Source organism: Neofelis nebulosa, chromosome 2 (assembly GCF_028018385.1).
Source record: "Neofelis nebulosa isolate mNeoNeb1 chromosome 2, mNeoNeb1.pri, whole genome shotgun sequence".
NCBI lineage: Eukaryota > Metazoa > Chordata > Mammalia > Carnivora > Felidae > Neofelis > Neofelis nebulosa.
In genome coordinates this window covers 210,695,945-210,715,489 of record NC_080783.1, presented here as the reverse complement: position 1 = coordinate 210,715,489, position 19,545 = coordinate 210,695,945, and the positions used below count along the sequence as shown (strand labels likewise).

Below are 19,545 nucleotides of genomic sequence, written 5' to 3'. Positions count from 1 at the left end.
TCCTTGGCTGAGTCTGGGCTGATAAAGCAGCGTCCCTGGGTGTGGCTCCTGTGTGCTCCGCAGAATCTTGGGCATCTCCCGTGGGGCCTCTCTGGGCCGGCTGGCAGTGGGTGAACCACCTGTTGGGGGCGGGGGGGGGGGAGGGAGGGGCAGGGCATAGGGCCCCCCCCCGAATCCCTCTAAAACCCCCTTATCCCAGGGGCCCAAGGACACACCTTCCCCCAGAGACCAGGCCAAGTTCATTGGGTGAGTCCACCACTTTAATTGTCTGCAGAGAACCTTCCAGGGTGCAGGGAAGGGGTTCAGGGAGCAGGTTCCGAGAGTGAGGGATGAACAGACCCTCCAGAGACAGATTCTCAAGAAGGGAGCTGAGGAACAGACACTTAGCTACCAGAGAGGCTGTCCCACCTCTGAGGGAGGGGGGCACGAACACAGAGGGAGGGGGAAGGACTGAGCCCCGGGGTCAGGGCAGGGGCCCCAGGTCCCACTCCGAGTGGGTTTCCTAGGCCCTTCTGCGTCTGTCTGCCTGGGGGCCCAGCTGCAGGGTCCTCTGGGCAGCTTGCCCTGGTGTCTGCTGAGAGTCCTTGAGCCCACTGATGACAGAAACCCTGCGGGGGAAGGTGCCCACCTCAGCCAAGTAAAGAAGGGAGAAGGGGGATTATGGCTCCCACTGCTGGGGCAGGTCCACGGAGGCACAGAGTGGTCCACAAGGAGTGCTGACCCCCCCCATCCCTTCTGCACCCACCCTCTGCCTGCCCTGAGGGGTCAAGAGTCGCCCAGCCCGGACCCCGACATCCTGATATGCCTGGGCTGCCCCCCCAGGCAAGGTCACAGTATGAGGAGGCTCTGAGCCATGTAGCCCCCACCTCAGTTGTAGAACACCTCGTCCTCCTCCTCCGAGAGGGAGATGCTGTCCACCGAGGGGAGGGAGCCCTGCAGGTGGGCCCCACCCTCAGGCCCCGGGCCCCTAGGCAGCCGCCTCCGATGCTGCTGTTCAGGGCTGGGGGGCTGGGGGTCGGCAGCTGTGACGGGGGGCTCATCGGGTGAGGGCCAGCCATCGGGGGAGAGGCCAGGGGAAGAGAAGGCCAGAAGACTGTCATCCTGGGAGGGGCCGCTCAGAAGACTGTCCTGAAGGTAGACGTTCTCTAGGTCTGGAAAACCAACAGGAGGGGGAGGAGGCATGAGGAATGGAGTCCCGGACCCCCTCCTCACCCTCTCCTGGTGTGTGAGGGAAGGTGAAGGCCAGTGTTTTGTCACTGCTGAGCTGTGCGACCTTGGGCAAGTCACTGAACCTCTCTGAGCCCCTGTTTCTCCCTGGGGGTTCCAGGGGTGGTGGAATGAGTGGAGGAGTTAAAAGCAGGCCGTGCCGCCTGGACTCGAATCTGCATCCTGCGCTCTGAAAATTGGGACAGTGTTCTTCCCGGGCCTCCGTTCCCTTCCCTCCCCTCGCTGTCAGAGGAAGGATTAAATGAAGTAACTGGTATGCAGGCTTCACCCAGGACCAAGCCCTGCTGAAGCAGTAACTGGGGGGGTGACCTGGGGTTCTAGAAGACTGGTTGGTTGTGCTAGGGATTAAGGTTCAGGTCCTGGCTCTGATGCCTCTAGCTGTGTAACCTAGGGCAAGTTTCCTGGTGCCTCGGTTTCCCTAATAACAGGACCTATTTCGTAGAGGTGTCGTGAGGATTAAGTGAGATAATACAAAACGCACTTAACACAGTAATCACTTAATCCCCACGATGCATTATTACTATTATTCTTCTCTCCTTTACACTTAGAGCTCTCCTTGGGCAGTGGGCAGGGCAAGGATCCCCAGCCCCATTGGACAGACGCAGAAACCAAGGCTGAGGGGAGGGGGGCGGGGGGTTGTCCGAGGTCACAGTGCATTTGGTGGCAGGGCAGGCACCCAGGCCCTGCTCTGCTCCGCCCGCCCCGCCCCAGCGCCGGCCCAGGAGGTACCCTGTAGCTGGACGACGTCCTGAGGGCTGTTCTCGGGGTGAAGCTCCTCATTGTCCAGCGAGGACCAGGCGCTCAGTGTGGCCTCTGTGATGGCAAACTGTTCGGCGACCCCTGGGGGAGGCGGAGGACAGCGGGACTCAGCTCAGCAGGGACACGGCAGAAGATGGGGGCAGGGCCTCGGTGCCAGGCCACATTGGCACTCTGCAGTGAGCTGGCTGTCCATCCAGGCCCCGGTGATCAGAGCGCCCACCTGATGCCCCGTCCACCCCCTGGCATTTTTTTTTTGCCCTGCCTAGACACTGCCCACGTGGTGACCCTCGGTCCCCTAAGGACCAGAGACCCGACGGTCCCGTCCCCATGCTCCCCCGCCCCCAACCTCTGACCTGCAGCAAAGCGGGCCTCCCGCAGCTCGTCTGGCAGGCAACAGTAATGCTCATCCTCAGCAGGGGATGGCTCCCAGCCCGACCGCTGGGCACGCCAGCCCTTCCACTCGATGAGGTGAGCCACGCGGCCACGCGCCATGGCCGTGGGCTTCGTGATGTGGTCCTTGATGCTCTGCACCACCCCTGGGGGCATGGAGGGCAGCTGGGTGACCGCTCTGACACAGAACCCAGCTCAGGGCCCTACCCCCGCTACCCCGGGCCCCCCAGTGCCTCAGGCCCACCCAATGACCTATGCCCTACAATCATTCATCGCTGTGTACTCATCCAGCGCCCCGCGTCCTCACAGCCTCATACCCACAAAGCCCTGTACCTATCTGTGCAAGTCCCCCTGCCCACTCTGTACCCCACAGGCCCCAAGGCCCCCCACCTCACTTAGATGCTCCCCACTCATGTGGAGGTCTCATGCACCGCCCCCCCCCCCACCAGCATCCTGCTTTCAGGCAATATTCCCCTCCACTTGGTGCTTCCTCCCCAGACCTGCCACACCCTTCATTCCCTTTGACCAGGTTTAGACCCTTCTGCCCCAGAAGATCCACCCGAAGATCCACCCAAAGATCCACTTGAGATCCACCTGGTCCTCTCCCTTTATGCATTAATTAATAAGTGCTGAGAGAGCGTCCCCTGTGCCAAGCCCAGTGCCAGCTCTGCTGAAGGGGAGACCTGCGTGGGATGCCGTACACCAGGTAGGCTTCCTGGAAGAGGTGGACTGGGGTTTGAGCCTTACAGGTAGGTTGGTAGGTTTGTAGGTGCATTGGACAGAAGAACGCAAGACTGGAGGCTATTTCAGAGATGACATGAGAAGGAAGGCATGGAAGAATCTGGCATGATTCCAGGGTTACCAGGGGTGAGACGTGGGGCAACACTAAGACTGGAAGAGGCTGGAGAGCCCCTCAGGGGCTAGGACTCTGACATTTTCCTTCTAGCAATGGGGAGCCACAGCAGGGTAATGAGCAGGAGAGTGACAGGTTAGATCTGCTGTTTAGGAAGAGCATCCTAGTTAGGGGAGGGGCCAAGGGTGGAGATGAGGCTCTGTCAGATACCACTGAAGGGAAGCAAGAGACAGGACAGTGTTGGGGGGGGGGTGCGGGTGGCCTGAGGGGTTCTCAGGAGGAGACTGGCTGGATGTGGAAGTTGACAGAAAGGGCTGTCAGGCATGATTCAGCATCTCTCTGAACCAAGGCCGAGCACACAGTCGCTGGGGTCTCAGAGCCAAGACGCAAGGAACAGCAATATTTAAGCAAGACGGGGTATCCACCAAGGAAACCAGAGCCATAAGACTGAGAAAATGGGGAGGACGGAGGCGAGGAAGAAGGCGGAGCCCCCCCTCCCCAAGCTAGATGTGCCGGCAACCGGTGAAGGTCTTTGCAGGAGGTGGTTCGAGAGGCCCCTGCAGGGCCCCTGCAGAGGGAAGGGGTTTCAGGTGGCAAAGGGTCCAGGCAAATGGAGGGAGGGCCGTGAGGGCCGTGAGGGCCATGAGGGATTTAAGGAGACGTGAGCCTGAGGTACGTGGGACAGACCTGTGAGCAAAGAGGCTGACCCGCTGAGAACGGCCTGGAAGGTGTGCTCTGGGCGACCTGAGGCAGACCCCGTGCTGGCCTGTGCGCCCACCTCCCCGCTGCCGCTGCCTCCCGCCTGCAGCCCTCCCCAGAGCCTGCCCTTGGCTGAGGGGAGCGGCCTCACCCAGAGCCGCCCTGGAGGCTGGAGAGCCTTCCCAGGGGCAACAAGGGACCAACGCGGGGGCGGGGGGGGGCGGTAATATCCAAGCAGCCGCCAGCACCTGAGCGGTTCCCTCTGTGCTCCTGAGCTCCCCGGGGGTATCAGGCCGAGAACGGTTTCTCGTGCAGCCCCCTCTTTGCTGGGCTCCCTCCCCTTGCCCTGCTGCCCTCACTCCTACACACTGCCCTCGAGAACTACCCCTCAATAAAGCACTCGCACAATCCTCGTCCGGGGCTCTGCTTCTAGGGAACCCGACCCAAGGCGGGGGTGACGGGCAGACTGCATCTGCTGAAGAGATCTGAAGACTCGGGGCCCGCTCCTCAGGGCTTCGGGGAGACCCCAACAACTTAACCCGGCCGGGGGGCGGGGGGGGGCGGGTCAGGAGCACCAAGTCACCACCCCTGGCCGAACCCGGCCCGGAGCGTGGCATCTGGAAAATGGTGACTCGGGCGGGGCTGCGATCCTTCCCTCTGCGGCCCAGCCCTGCCCTCCCCACGGCTAGTGTCCAGGGGTGGGGGACATGCTAACTCCAAGGCAGGAGAGGGCAGTCGGGGCCTACCCACAAGGGACGAGGTGGCTAGAGCCGCCACATTGTAGTTGCTGGAGCAGGACCTGGGATCAGACAGGTAGCCGTTGGTGGTCTGGAAGCACCTCTGCGGGGAAGAGAGGTGCCAGATGACATCCCCCCTGCACCTGCCAGAGGGCACCCCCCTCCCCACTTCCATCCCCACGAGGCATCCTCCCTGAGCGATTGTGCCCACCCCCACAGGGCCATCCCACCCCGCCGTTCTCGTCAGGGCCCCCCTCCCCCAGGGCCGGCAGGACTGGGTGTTCAGGCTGGGCACTGCACAGTGAGGGGCAATGGTGTCAGCTGCGGCTGGCTGGACCGGGGGGAAGGGCAAACGCACTGACCTGCCAAGGATCCCAACAGAAATCCATCTGTTTGTCCTAAAACGAGAGGAGAAAGAGGGTCAGGCAGGGCCTGGCACACAGTGCCAGCAGAAGGCGCAGGTCCTGGAGCCCGGGGCGGTGGTGTTGGTCAGCCTTCTGGTATTCCGAGGTCGGGGTCTGCCTCCTCCTGGGTCGTGCCCTGGTTTCCCTTGCCGTGCGGGGAAAGACGGGGGGCGGGGGGCAGGCAATGGTGGCTCTGCCAGCAAGGCAGCGAGTGCAGGACCTAGGTCCGACCGGGGTTCGAGTTTTGACTCTGTATTTTGCACCTGGGAACGCTCAGCCGAATGCCTTAACATCCCAGAACGTCAGTTACCTCACGGGGTGTCGTGAGGCAAATGACATGATGCAAAGTGCCCAGCATGACACTTAGCATGTGTATGCCCTAAAAATATATATATTATAATAATTATATCAACAGGTAGGTTCAAGCCACGACCTCTGGGGTGGGGGTGGAAACTATGCAGCAAGATTTGAGACCCCCAGCAAGCTCTTCCTAATGCATCCGGACTAAGAATGCCACTCCTTGGGGGCGCTTGGCTGGCTCAGTCACCCAGCACCCAGCTCTTGATCTCAGGGTTATGAGTTCGAGCCCCACGTTGGATGCAGAGATTACTTAAATAAACTTAAAGAAAAAGAAAAAAAAAAGAATGGCACTCTACCCTCCAGAGGGCAATGCAGGCTGCTAAGGGCTGGTGGGCTGGTGGTAGGGGGTGGGGGGGGGCTTGTTATCTGCAAGACTGAGTTAATTTGGGTGGGAAAATCTCCAGGGCAGGACTCTCTTTTCTAAACAACCCAGGTCCAGGTCCTGGATGCCCAGGGTGACCCAGACCTTCATTCAACTGAGTACCAAACCTTGGGGGCTCTGATCCCACAGGAAGTAGCCAAGTGCGGCAGGAAGGGAAGATTGGAAAGGTTTCAGCTCCCCGTGGGGAGCTGTAGGGGACACTCCGGGAACCAGGGCATAGGTGGGGATGAGGGGTGACCAGTTACCTTGCCAGTGACATGGTCTGGAGCGACAGCAGGGGGATGGCTGGAGGGCAAGTCTGGGTTCAGAGGACCCGTGCCCTGGGGCATGGGGCAGTCCTTGTGGGCACTTGTGAACAGATCTGGAAATACAATGACAGGAGGAACTCAGAAAAACCGCACACTCTCCCCCTTATGGGGCCTGTTCAAGCCCCGAGAGATGGGCACTACGATATTATCATCCCTTGTCATCTTGTAGGAAACAGAGACCCAAGGCCATGGCAGATGAGGAGACAATCTGCCTGTTCCTCCGTTTCCCCTAATTCCAGCACCCACACTCCAGAAGTTTTGACCTCATGGAGACCTCCAATCCATTTCCCCTCCTCTTTTCCACCAGCCCCTGGTGCCCTCACTCCCCTCCCGGCCCAGCCCTGGCCCAGCCTGCGAACTGAGCTCTCCTTCGCGGACGAACCGTGTTCAGTCTCCCCTCTGCCTGCTCCGTGCCTGGACCTGCATGTCGCTGGAGAAAGTCACCGGCCTCGCACAAGACACCGTCTGGGGACCCTTCTACCTGTCTCCCATCACTGCTAAGTTTGCTTCCTGCCAGGCGGACTCCCTCGGGCGTCTTTCCTTCTCCAACCGGCAACCCTGGCACCCCCGACCCCACGCCCTGCTTCTGGCTCTTCCTCGTCCCTCACTGAGATCCAGAAGCCTTCGGCAGGCTCCATCCTGGCCCCATTTTTCTACCTCAAATCATTACCCCGCCCGCACTTTGCCCACACCATCTGCTCTCCCTCCTATGACAGAGGAAGAACTATCCCTACCCCAGCCCAGCCGAGCCCAGACCAGCCGTCCCAACCAGGGACCGGGACCTGGCCTTGCCCCCCACCCAGGAGCTCTGCTCTCTCTCTCTGCTCTTGTGATCGTCCGGTCTGTCCGTCTGCCTCTTGGCCGCCGGTGTGGTGGTCCCGACCCCAGCTCCCGCCAGCTCCGTGTCCACTCCTCCAACCCCTTCCAGGCCACGCTTAGAGTTGTATTCGACCTGTACTTCCCGGACTCCCATTTTCTCCTCCACCCTCTTCGGGTCGCCTCTCCGGAGAAAGCCCTTGACTACCTGGCCAAGCCCAGCGGTTCATTGGCTTCTCAGCCCCTCCCTCCCTCTCAAGCCACGCCCATCTCGGGCTTCCCCTTCCGCTCCCTCCCGGCCCCTCCTCATCTCCCTCCTCTCTCCCAGGGCGTCTCATCGGAGAGCGAGCGGCCCACTTTTACACCCACGGTCCTGACTCTGCTTGAGCCCCACACTGAATTTCCAACTCCCTTCACGGATGCCCGGCAGGTGTCTCAAGGAAACTCGGGCCCATCTTCCTCCACTTCTCCAATTTTAGAAAATGATGCAAGGGTCCACCCAGCTGTACCAACCAAAGATCCAGTTTTCTCCGCGCTGCCTTCCCCCAACCCTCCCAACCAGCAAGCCCTACTGGCTCTCTCTCCAACCTCCCTTCCGGATTTACCCGTCTCCATCCCACCACTGCTGCCCACGAGGGGGCATCACCCTCTCTCACCTGGACCACAAGAGGGCCACAGCCTCCTGCTTCCTCTCCTGGCACGCAGCCCACTCTCCACCCCGCCGCACAGGGATGCTACAGGTCGGACTGCACCTTTGCTGAAAACCTGCCGCTGGCTGCCTTCCATTGAACCTGACGGGAGAGCCAGCCCCTCACCCTGCACGCCAGCCTGGTCCCTGTTCCCGCCACTCTGGCCTCCCTGCTGCTCCCCAAATGGCCCACTTGTTCTTTGTCCTTGCTGTCCCCTCCACCTGGAACACCATCCCCAGATCTTCCTGAACCGTGTCACTCAGGTCTCGGCTCAAGGTCACCTCCTCAGGGGGCCCTCCCTGCCCCCGGGCCAAGCTTCCTTTACAGCAGCCGGCACTCTTTGACGTTCTTGTGTTTTGAAGTGTCCGGTGCCTCTGGGAATGCGAGACCCTGAGAGCAGAGACCATAGCAAAGACCAGAGAACAGGGCCTGGCACCCAGAGGGTGTTCTGTCGACACTGTGGAATGACCTCTGCCTGTATCATAGCAGTTGGCACAGGCTGTCTGCTAAAAGCATGTGTGGGAGGGCAGGGACCAGTCCCATCGTGATGCATTCTCAGGGCCTGCCACATAGTAGGCTTGCAGAAGTTGCTGAAGGGATGACAGGCTGAAATGAAGAAGAAGCAGGATTTGCTGGACTGAATTCTTGGGCTGAACTGAAGAGGACTCCACCTCCAGAGGGTAACTGGGAGCACCCTTACATTCACTTGAGTAAGCATTTCTTTCTGATACATTCCAAAGCATTAGCTGAGCACCTACTACGTGCCAGGCTCTGTTATGGGCACTAGGAACACTGACAAACAATGACAAGCAAGACGGAGATGGTTTCTGCCCTCATGGAGCTGATATTCTAGTTGGTTCATTCATTCATTCATTCATTCATTCGTTCATTCATTTATGCATCCATTCATTTCTTCTCCCACTAAGCATCCATTTAATACATGTCTGTACCATCCAAGCGCCTGGGCACAGAGGCGGGATTAAGACTTCATCCCTGCCCTCTGGGAGCTCCCAGTTGCATAGAAACCAGTCCCAAAGCCCCTCGTTCAAACACAAGGCTGATGGGCGGTGGCGGGGGGGGGGGAGCAGGAGCACCCACGAGTGCTCCTGTTTTTCACCCCCTCTCCTGGTATGATGGAACGGACTCCTCACGCGGATGGGGGAGCTAGCCAGGAGGGGGTGCCAGGAGGAAGGTGTTGTGGGCAGAGGGAGGGGTGTGCAGCTTGCACAAAACCCTGGAGTCTGGGAGACTGGAGGAGCAGGGGTGTCTGGGCCGTGGCAGGGAGGGGGATCTCTGCAGGACGCTGGTCCCAGCCTGCAGCGTCCCTGTGCTGGACGCTGGCTCCCACCACCCTTCTCTGGCTTAGTCTGCAAGAGCAGATGGCGTGGAAGCAAGCAGGGCTTCCTGGAGGAAGCGGAGGTGGAAGGTATCAGGTGCTCCCAGAGGCAGGGCTGGGCCGTGGGCTGAAGTGTGACTAGGGGGCTTTCGGAGGTGTTGGCAGGGAGGGGAGGATGGGGAGCCGGAGGACAGCATGAGTGCTCCACTGGCCTCACTTGTGCCTTTGGATGGCTTTCTCCTCCTGTTTTTGCGCATTCACAGCCCCTGCCCCATGGGCTTGGCTCCCAACTGGCAGCAACCATGTCTCCTTCGGGTGAGCCACTCTCTGGCAACCGGAGGCGAGTTTATGACCCTTTGTTTGGGGTTGAAAAGCTCAGAGTCCCCCCCGCGGGATGGGGCTGCAGCCACCCTCGCAGGGCGGCAGACCCTTTGCGGCCCCTCTCCTCCGCCTTGCTCTCTCCATTCCTTTACTGGTTTCCTCTGGAAGATCTCCTTCATACACCAGTTGCACCCAAATCCTCATTCCAGGGTCTGCTCCTGAGGAGCTGGTCCAGAGACAACTGGGTGACACTCTGGTGCCAGATCACCCCGTTCAAATCCCAACTCTGCCCTTTACTACCTGTGGGACCTTGACTTTGCCTCTTGGAGCCTCCATTTCTTCATCTGTAGAATGGACAGTTGACTGCTCTTGTTCTCTAGGTATTGCCTACCAGGATCCAAAGCAGAACAGACGTACCGGGTACCCCACTTGGAAGAAAGCCACTGTCAAGGGCAGGGGAAGCAAACACCCTCTTCAAGGTGGTTGAAACAGGCTGTTCTACCCCAGCCATCCACCACCCTTCTGACGCTGCTGACTTCACAAGTGAAGTGAGGGGGCTCTCAGAAATCTGGGATGTCTGCACCACAGAGGCCGGCATCCTTACCCACCCGCCACACCCCTGGCTGGGTGTCTGCACAGCTGGGGAGAGACAGCTGGGCCGGGAAGAGCAGTGGAACAGCCTGCCTTATGAGTTTCTCAAGGGTCAACAGGACACTGAGGAAGGGGCCGTGTTTGACTTCTGCTGGTGCCCCCTAAGAGGGCTGCATGAAGGACAAGGGGACCCCAGGCCTCAGAGGCTGGAAGGTGGGCAACTTTAGGGGTCAAGGGAGTTGGGCTGAGAATGGAAGAGGTCAAACCGGGTCAGATCTCCCTGCAGTGGGCAGGCCCCCCAGGTGGCCCCTGGCAGAACTCACACATGCTAATCTGGGACCTGTGGTCCCCCTGCCACCTCAACGTCCCTCTCTCTCCCTCTTGCACTCCAGCCACACTGATGGCTCAGACATGCCCAGCACATTCCTGCCTCAGGGCCTTTGCACTGGCTGCTCAGTTCCTCCAGCTGGAACTCTCTCCTCCCACATAGCCGCAGGTTCACTCCCACACTGCATTCAGGTCTCTGCTCAAATGTTAGAACCTCAGCGAGGTCTCCAGCCATTTTGTTTAATGACACCTGTCCTTTCCTACCCCGTGATCTTATGGTGCCCATCACCACACATTATATGTCCCTTTCCTTATTCACAGTCTTTCAGTAGACCATCAGCTGTCTACAGGCTGGTCCTCGTCAGCTTTATTCACCACCACAGCCCCAGCACCTGCCACAGGGCCTGCACATTGCTCACTAAATTTTGCCTCAACAGGGGTGCCTGGGTGGCTCAGTTGATTAAGCGTCCAACTCTCGATTTCAGCTCAGGTCATGATCTGATGGCTCACGAGTTCAAGCCCCACATCAGGCTCTGCGCTGACAGTGCAAAGCCTGCTTGGGATTCCCTGTCTCCCTCTCTCCCTGCCCCTCTCCCTCTCTCTCTCTCTCTCTCTCAAAAGAAATTAACATTAAAAACAATTTTTTTTTTTTTTTGGCCTCAACAGTGAGCCAGTTTGAGCCAACAGAGATCACTAGAACTCCAGATGGATAAAAATATCTTGGCCACTTTTCTACAAGTTCCTCATGCCAGACCCCAACGTGTCAGAGGAGAATGGGACCCAGAGAGAGGAGGGAGGCCAGCAGAGGAAAAAGCAGGCTGTGGCCCTCAGGTGCGGCCAGTCCTGACTGGACGGCCAAAGGGAACACCAAGTAGGGTGTGAGGTGAAAGTTTCCATCCACGCTGGACGGGACTCAGGATCCCCTGAGATTGGCCCAGAGGCGGGTGCAGGCGGGCAGCTGAGGGAGGTCTGAATGAGCCTGTCTGAAGCAGGACTGGAGAAAAGGAAGGCAGAGTCAGGACTGACATTCCCACGCCCTGAACTCAGAGCTCAATCACCCAGGAGCCAAGAGCAGCGTGGGCCGAGCCGTGTGCTTGCACACGGGAACATTCCACACATCCTGCTCTTTATCCCGAGTCCCGGCTGTGTGTCCCTGAGCTGGGACTGCCCCTCTCTGGGTTTCAGAGTCTCCATGGGTACAAAGACCGTGTTCCAAGGTGGCGTTCAAGCAGGGGCACATCCTTCAGTGGGTCATGCAAGCCACTTACTAGGTCATATTTTTAAAGAATAAAATAAAATAGGGGCACCTGGGTGGCTCAGTCAGTTAAGCATCCGACTTCAGCTCAGGTCATGACCTCACAGTTCATGGGTTCGAGCCCCACATCGGGCTCTGTGCTGACAGCTGGGAGCCTGGAGCCTGCTTCCGATTCTGTCTCTCTCTCTCTCTCTCTCTCTCTCTCTCTCTCTCTCTCTCTATCTGCCCCCTCCTCTGCTTGTGTGTGCACGCTCTCGCTCTCTCTCTCTCTCAAAAACTAAACAAACATTTAAAAATAAAATAAATAAAATAAAATACAGGTGCCTGGGTGGCTTAGGCAGTTAAGCATCTGACTCTTGACTTCAGCTCAGGTCATGATCTCATGGTTTGTGAGATCGAGCCCCGTGTCTCACTCAGCACTGACAGCATGGAGCCTGCTTAGGATTCTCTCTCTCTCCCTCTCTCTCTGCCCCTCCCCTGCTCACACACACTCCCCACCCCCCCAAAAATAAATAAACTAAAAAAAAAGAGTCTGTTGAAAAAGTGATAAAATAAGACAGAAAATACTAGAACCTACGGAGGAGTCAGGTTAAGTACTGTTTCATGAAACTTCAGTTTATTATTATTTTTTTAACGTTTATTTATTTTTGAAGGAGAGAGACAGAGTGTGAGCAGGGGAGGGGCAGAGAGAGAGGGAGACACAGAATCGGAAGCAGGCTCCAGGCTCTGAGCTGTCAGCACAGAGCCCGATGTGGGGCTCGAACTCACAAACCGTGATATCATGACCTGAGCTGAAGTCAGACGCTTAACCAAGTCACCTAGGCGCCCCATGAAACTTTAAATTGCACAGACACGCATGTGCCCACACAAGTGTGCCTACGCACCTGTGGTAAGAATTGTCTATGTGTGTGCTAGGTCGTGATGCAAAATATATTTATTGCTACGGGTTCCAGTCAAAAACGTCTGAGAGTGGCCATTCCTAAGATTCCAGAGTGCATAAGCAGGGGCCTGCCGGGGTGCAGGCAGAGTTGTGCTGGCTGCAGGCTGTCCCGGGGAACTTTGAGAGGTGCCGGAATATTTCTAGGGGTCCCTGGTCGTCCCTGAAGCTGTTTTAAAACTGTGTGGTCTGGTAAGGGGAGCTGAGCACTGAGGAAGCTGCTAGGCCGTGTCAAAGGCCTGGAGCAGACATGGCTTGAGCAAGGTCATTGGCCAAGGTGGACTTGGAGGGCTGCTGGCTCTCAGCCCCTCTCCGGCTCTCCTGCCCCCTGCCTCAGTTGGCGTCTGGGAGCCTCCTCCAAAGCTGCCTTCTCCCCCTGAGGACTTTGGCCCCGTGATGTCACAGGCTGGTTGCCATGGAGACGTCAGGTAATGGAGCAGCCCAGGGTGAAGTCACAGGCTGCTCTTCGCCCAGCTGGGACCGGCAGCCTCGTCACCACCAGCAACTGGAAAAACACAGTGTTTCATGTGGGGTGGGGGCTGGGGACAGCCTGGGGGGACCCCTGGCCGTGGGCGTCTCCTTCTCCGAGGCAGTGGTGGGGCCCTCCTTCCTCTCCGGGTCCACACCCTACTCCTTTGACCTCAAGGCCTGAGGCCCCTTTGGAGACCTGCCCCCTCCCCCACCTCCCCTGGCCACAGCAGCGACAAGCCTCTGGTTGCCCTAGCAACTTGGAAGGGGCCATCTTGATCCTGCAAGGAGAGGGGTGTCATCCAGACGTGTCCTCTGTCCCTGTGCCTTCAGCCAGCGCTCTCTCCTGCCTACCAAGGATGCTTCCTGCCTTCTCACACCAGCTCCTCAATCTTCTGCAGACAGTTCCTCCTGATGTCTAACCTAAGCCCCTCTTGCTGCAAAGCTCCCACCCTGGTTGTCTCTGCTTGCTCCTTGGGTGCGTCTGCAGCTCAGCTCCCTCTCACACATGCCTCGGAGCCATCTAGCCCCTTGAGCTGTTCTTTGGTGCTCACGTCCCAGCCCATTAGTCATTGTGGCTGCCATCTGCCCCTGGAGTGTCTCCCAGGGCTCTGCACCCCGGGAGGGCAGGGAGGGCCCAAGGTAACCCCGTTCTTTCCCAGCAGCCCAGAGAGGGTAAACTTCCTCTTGAAAGCACACAGGAGGGGCGTGCCCAATTTGGTTTCGGCTCAGGTCACGATCTCACGGTTCGTGGGTTCGAGCCCCGCATCGGGCTCTGCACTGACAGCATGGAGCCTGCTTGGGATTCTGTCTCCCCACTTGCTCTCTCTCTCAAAATAAATAAAAATAAACTTAAAAATTTTTTTTCAACGTTTTTTATTTATTTTTGGGACAGAGAGAGACAGAGCATGAACGGGGGAGGGGCAGAGAGAGAGGGAGACACAGAATCGGAAACAGGCTCCAGGCTCCGAGCCGTCAGCCCAGAGCCCGACGCGGGGCTCGAACTCACAGACCGCGAGATCGTGACCTGGCTGAAGTCGGACGCTTAACCGACTGCGCCACCCAGGCGCCCCTAAAAATAAACTTTAAAAGCAAGCAAGCAAGCACACAGTAATTGATACGCAGCCGGGGTGCAAAGGTCCTCACCGTGCCCCCCACCCACCCACAGCCGCCAAGCTTGGGCTCTAAGCTCCTCAGGACCCCTGTGGCTGAGCGCACAGTGCAATCCTCCAGCCAGGGGCTCCCCGGGTGCGTGCTGCTGGCCGGCTGAGGTCCAGGCCCTGTCCTAGTCTCTGAGGAGAACACTTTTACAGTCCCTGCCCCGGGTCCAATCCCAGATGCGTCACAGCCCCTGTGAGCTGTGGGCTCTCACCTGTGAGCTGAGAGTCCGCACATCCTCAGGAAAGGGTTGCCGAGGGTGAAGCACCCGTCACATCAAACACTCCGGAAACGGTGGCTGCTCTGTCCCTCTCCCCTCTCAGACCTGAGATCCTCTTTCCGGAGCGGGTGGACAGATCGCGGTCACCACCAGTGACCTCTGGTCCTGCCCCTAGGGCTGGAGCTTACCGTCGGGACTGTGCAGAGGGAGGCCACCGGGAGTGAGCCCTTGGCCTCTCTGCCTGGTGAGTCACTGCCATGACAGCAGGCTGTCGCTCTGAGCTTGGCAGAGGCCTGGCCTCGAGTGGACAAAGTGCCCTTCTGCTCCCCAGGACATTTGTTTATAGGTCACCAGGACCACAGCGGTAACTTCATCAGTGAGTTGATGCAGAGCAAGGGGGTCCGTTTCCATTCCCCAACCAAGGATGGGAGGGAGACAACGGGCCCTTCTCTAGGACCTCCCACATACCTCAACTCCTTTCCATTTCCTCAGCCATCCTGTGGCTCAGTCTCTTTGATGAGCTATCCTAGAGCTCATTTTGTGCTAGCCTCACCTCCTCCAGGCAGCCTGCCTAGATTGGCCTCGGCTGTATTAGCCCTAATGAGCAAAGTCTGGCCTGCAGTAATTTGCTGCCATTATTTATTGAACACCTACTATTTTTCAGGGCCTAGGCCTTGACTGTCCTAGGCCTTTTCATCCATTATCTCTTGTTTAACCCTCACTAAAATCCTGCAAAGTAGATACTATTATGTCCACTTTACAGACAGGGAAACTGAGGCTCAGAGAAGTTAAATCACTTCTGCAAAGTCACCAGCTAATAAGAACAGAGATGGGGGTTCAAACCTAGATCAGTCTGAAATTCCAGAGACTGTGCTCAAACCACTAACCAGTGGTGATCTCCTCAAGCAGTTTTTCTGCATGTGTGTGTGTGTATGTGTCTGTGCCCATGCCCTGCCTCCCCACTTAGACTACTCCACGGGCAAGGTTGTGTTTCTTTCCTCAGACAGTGAGCTCCTAACAAGGCTCGATCTACTCCTTCCTCAGTCTCCCCCAGTGCCCATGTCGGACTGCTCACTGGCTCTGCAAGGGCCAGGGTGAGAAAGAGCTGAGGGGCTGGGACGGGGGCGTGGTCAGTGGGCCCTGGGCACTGTGGGTGGCTCTGGCCGGCCCCTTCAGAGCTGGAGCCTTCTCCCAGACATAATAGATGTCTGACCTTCCAGAAGAAAGGCTTCAGTCTCCAATTTCTGCCCTCACCCCAGGGCCCAGGGCACTGAGAGCCCCAGGGTGAGGCCAGGAGGCTGATGGGCTGGTTGGAGGACACGGCTGGGGCAGGAGGGGCAGGCGGAGGGGCGCCAGGGGCATGGGGCGGCCCTGAGAGAACCTGCAGCTGGAGAGACGGAGGTAGATATTAACTCCCCCTGCTCCATACACTTTGTCACCAGTGGTGGCAGCAAAGCCCCAACCACGTGAGTTATTCGAGAGTTGTTTTTTTTTTTTAAGCACTGGCCATGCACTGGGTACCTCTCTCACGTAGGGGCACATCAGAAAGCAAAGGGCAAGGGGTCCCTCCTCAGGTGCTCAGCTACCACGGACCTGGATTCAAATCCTGCCTCTCAGTGTCCTGGCTGTGTGACCTCAGGTAAGACTTCCTGTCTCTGAGCCCCGTGTCTCCCCTGCCGGGGTTGAATGAGGACAAACTAGGTCAGAGGAGTAAAGGCTCAGCCGGGGTGAGGCTAAGCCCTTGATAAATGGTAGCTTAGTAGATGATGAATACAAAGTAGCTCCTGGAAATAGCATTTGTTGCCTTACTCTGGTCCCCATGACTTTCCCCAAGTCCTCAGTACCTCAAATGCCTGCCACAGGGCAGTCATGAGGGCAGGACGGGGCTGGAAGCCTCCGAGGCCTCCCCTTTCCCAGACAAGAGGGTCTCTTTGTTATCTCGGTGATAACAAAACATTTCAAATGAAACAAATAGTAACACTTATGAGTGCTTGCTTCCTGCCAGGCACTGGGTCTGAGTGCTCTACAGGAATTAAGTCATTTGATCCCCGCCCCGCAACCCTAGGACATCAATACTGGTATTAGTCCCATTTTAGAGATGAGAGCACTGAGACACACATCCAAGGTGAAATAACTTGCTGAGGTCACAGAGCTAGTGAATGGTGTGGATGGGAACCTAGGCTGGCCAGCTCCAGAGACTGCACTCCTGACCTCTCAGGCCTGGCACAGAGAAGGGACGTGCTGCCCCATGCTGCTATGGGGAGGCTCTGCCAGGTGTGGCCTGTACCCGGGGCTCGGGTTTGGCTAGGGCGGCCCCACCTGGGTGCAGGCTCTGGGCTGAGTATGGGCATAGCACGAGGCTTGCGATCCCTGGCCTGGCTTCAGGGCTACGCAGCAGGCACAGTGAAGTGCTTGGAGACAGTGGTTGTTATTGGCGCTGGGTGCAGGTGTAGAGAACAACACTCGGAAGCTCATGGAAGCCTGTAGCTGGAGAGGAGCAGGCCAGGCCCCCCGGGCTACGGGTTGGGGGTGTGGTGCAGGAGGCGAAGGGCACAGGGTCAGCTATTTTCAGGTCACGCAACTCCCCCTCTGAGCAGTTTCCCCATTTGCAAAATGGGTTCTGCGATAGTACCCACCCCAAATTAGCTACTTGTGCCTAAAATGCTCCAACCAATACCTGGTAAGCTGTAATGACAATTAGAGGCTGGGTGGCCTCCACTTAGTGCTTCGGTCCCTGGGACCACAGTTGTCCTCTGCTCAAGTGGTCTCGGACCTTCATCCAGCTGGCCCCATGCATGTTGGGGCTGTAAGCCCCAGGAAGCAGACAAGGTTAGAACACACAACTAGATCTGGCGGGGGCACTGGGGAGCCCAAGCCGCAGAAGGAAGGGTGCCTGTGTGACCTCAGACAGGCACGGCAGAGGGTGCCAGCCCCTGGTTGGGGGGGGTCAGAGGACCTTGGCAGGAATCTCTTCCTCTCTGGCCCCTGTGCTGTGTTCAGTGGGTCTGCAGCCTTCCAGCTCACAGACAGGTCCACTCGGGTCCCTGGCGCGGGATGGCCAAGTGATGCGGAAGGGACACAGTCACCAAGGAAGCACTAGATCCCAGCTGCCCCACACCCAGAGCCTGCCCAGAGCCTTCTGGTTTCTTGAAACACACTGAGAGGCTGTCAGTCCTCAAGGATCTTAAATACTCTCCCGGAACCCTTGAAGCTACCTTCCCCTCTGGCCAGCTTTAGGCCTCACAAGGGCAGACGCTGTACCGGACCCATCTCCGCTAGATGCCCACCCAGCACGCACACAGTAGGTGTCGCGCTGACATCAGCGTAATGAATGAATAAGTTTGTGAACCTCGCACAACCTCAGTCCCACCCACGATCCCAGCCCTGACACCCTCCTGAGACACCCCAAGCTACTAATCTGAACGTCCCACTTGGACTGATGAGCTCCTTAGAGGCCAGAGGATGGGGGAGGGGTGCTGCGCTCCTTCCTCAGCACCACCCCCCCCCAGGACAAGACCCCCTCCAGGGCCTGTGCGGCCCCTCCCCAGTGCATGTTCATTCCTCAACCCCTGAAAGTAAGCTATTGGCTGTGTGGTTGGGGTCAGTGGGTTTGGCCTCAGTCACTTCCACCCCCCTAAGCCCCCCTCCCCCATCTCCAGCCCCCCTGCTCTGTGCAGAACTTCACCACCACCCCCTCCGGGCAGTTCACTCCCCACTCCTGGGGTACCACCTTGGGAAGTGCAGGAGAGCAGAGGGGGCCAGGGCAGGGCCGAAAGCTCAGAGGCAGAAAGAAAGGCCCAGGGGTTCCTGGGAACATCAGCTGTCTCTGTCCCTTCCAGTCCCCTGACCACGAATGGGGGTGGGGACGAGGCGTAGGGATGAGGGTGGGGGAGGGATACCTTCTTTATAACCTGTGCATGTCCGTTAACCCATTGCTGTCCGTGGGGTTCCGGGACCCTGAAGACAGGGGCCTGGGGTGAGGGGCAGAAGTGCCCGCGTCGGGCAAGTAAGGCCTGTGCCTTGGGGGAGTGTGGGAAGGAGAGTCGGCCTGCTCTCCTGGTGTCCCCACCGCCTCTCCAGAGAAGCCAGGAGCAACCAGGAGCCTCCCTCCCCTCAGAGCACACGGCAGGGGGTGTGTGGCTGCCGGCTCGGAAGCGACCCCGCTCCGAGCCACCTGCCTGGGTGTGGTTCCAAGCCGGGCTGGGGATGCGGTGACCTCCCCGTGCTCTCCCCGCGCTGCCCCCCTCCCCCGTCCTCCCGGGGCACCGCGTCCCCTGGGGTTCGGTGGGGTGGCGCGGGGTGGTACCGGTCGCGAAGGCCGGGTCGCCCCCCAGCCCCCGCTCCCACCCCCCAGGTTCCCGGGAGCCGGCGAGCGGACGTGCGAGCGTCCTCGGCTTGGGGCCCCGGGCCCCCGACCCCCCACCCGGGCCGGCAGCCCCCTCACCTCGCGACACGCAGGAGCCCATCACGGGGCCGCGGGGCCGGGCCGCTGCGCCTCGGGTGCGTCGGGCCGCCGGGCGCTCATCTCTCCGCGGGCCCGGGGCTCACGCGCGGCGCCGGCGCAGCGGGCGGGAAGGGGCTGGGGCTCCGCTCGGCTCCCCGTCGCTCCCGCCGGGTCGTGCCCGCCGCCGCCTCCCGCGCCGCGCCCGCTCCTGCCAGCCGCGGGCAGCACGGCGGGCGGGGGGACCCGGGGGACCGCGCGCCCCGAGCCCGCGAGCGCAGAGCCGCGCGCAGGGCGCCCCGCCCCTTCCCCAGCGCCCGGCGCCGCCCGCCGCGCGCACCTGTGGCCGCAGCCCCGGCTGGGGGGCGGGGTCGGCGGGACGGGGGCGGGGCGGGGCGGGGCGGAGCGGGGGTGCCCGGCGCCGGCGTGGCGGCGGGGGTGCGGGGTGACCCGGGCTGGACGGAGGGAGGGAGCCACGGCGAGCGGCGGGGAGCCGGGGAGAGGGGATGGAACCTCTGACCCTCACCCGTCGCCACCTGGTGACCGGGGCTGAAGGTCAGGGAAGGGGACCGGCAGCGGGGACGCGGAGATTCCAGGATTTGGGGCACAAAGCACACAACCTTAACTTAATCGGGACCAGACGCCTGGCGCAGCGCAGTAACACCAGTTCCACTCCGCCCATTGAACAGGGGAAGAAACTGAGGCTCACCGAAGGCTTGCCTGAGGTCCCTTAGGCTGGGAGGCGACTTTGAGGGTCAGCTCCTCCTCCGGGCCCACTGGCGGCACAGAGGCTGGGCGGGGCTTCTTCTCAGCCCTGGGTCCCTTCTCATGGGGCAACCGCGGCTCACTCACGCGCCCACGCTCACG

At 59.4% G+C, this 19,545-nt stretch overlaps 1 protein-coding gene across 2 annotated transcripts; it reads right to left on the bottom strand.

Annotated features, from left to right (window-relative positions):
• Positions 1 to 274: 274 nt before the first annotated feature.
• Positions 275 to 19,406, bottom strand: FAM131C (family with sequence similarity 131 member C). 2 transcript variants are annotated; one of them, XM_058718956.1, is made up of 7 exons: positions 19,299 to 19,406; positions 6,057 to 6,172; positions 5,028 to 5,063; positions 4,675 to 4,768; positions 2,340 to 2,522; positions 1,957 to 2,067; positions 275 to 1,151 (listed from the first exon to the last, which is right to left on the bottom strand). In XM_058718956.1, exons 2-7 carry the CDS (start codon positions 6,138 to 6,140, stop codon positions 868 to 870), a joined length of 792 nt encoding a protein of 263 aa, XP_058574939.1. In that variant the 5' UTR covers positions 6,141 to 6,172; positions 19,299 to 19,406; the 3' UTR covers positions 275 to 867. The 2 variants fall into 2 exon arrangements, with proteins under 2 accessions (XP_058574939.1, XP_058574938.1); XM_058718955.1 differs by lacking the exon at positions 19,299 to 19,406 and adding an exon at positions 18,682 to 19,007.
• Positions 19,407 to 19,545: the final 139 nt, after the last annotated feature.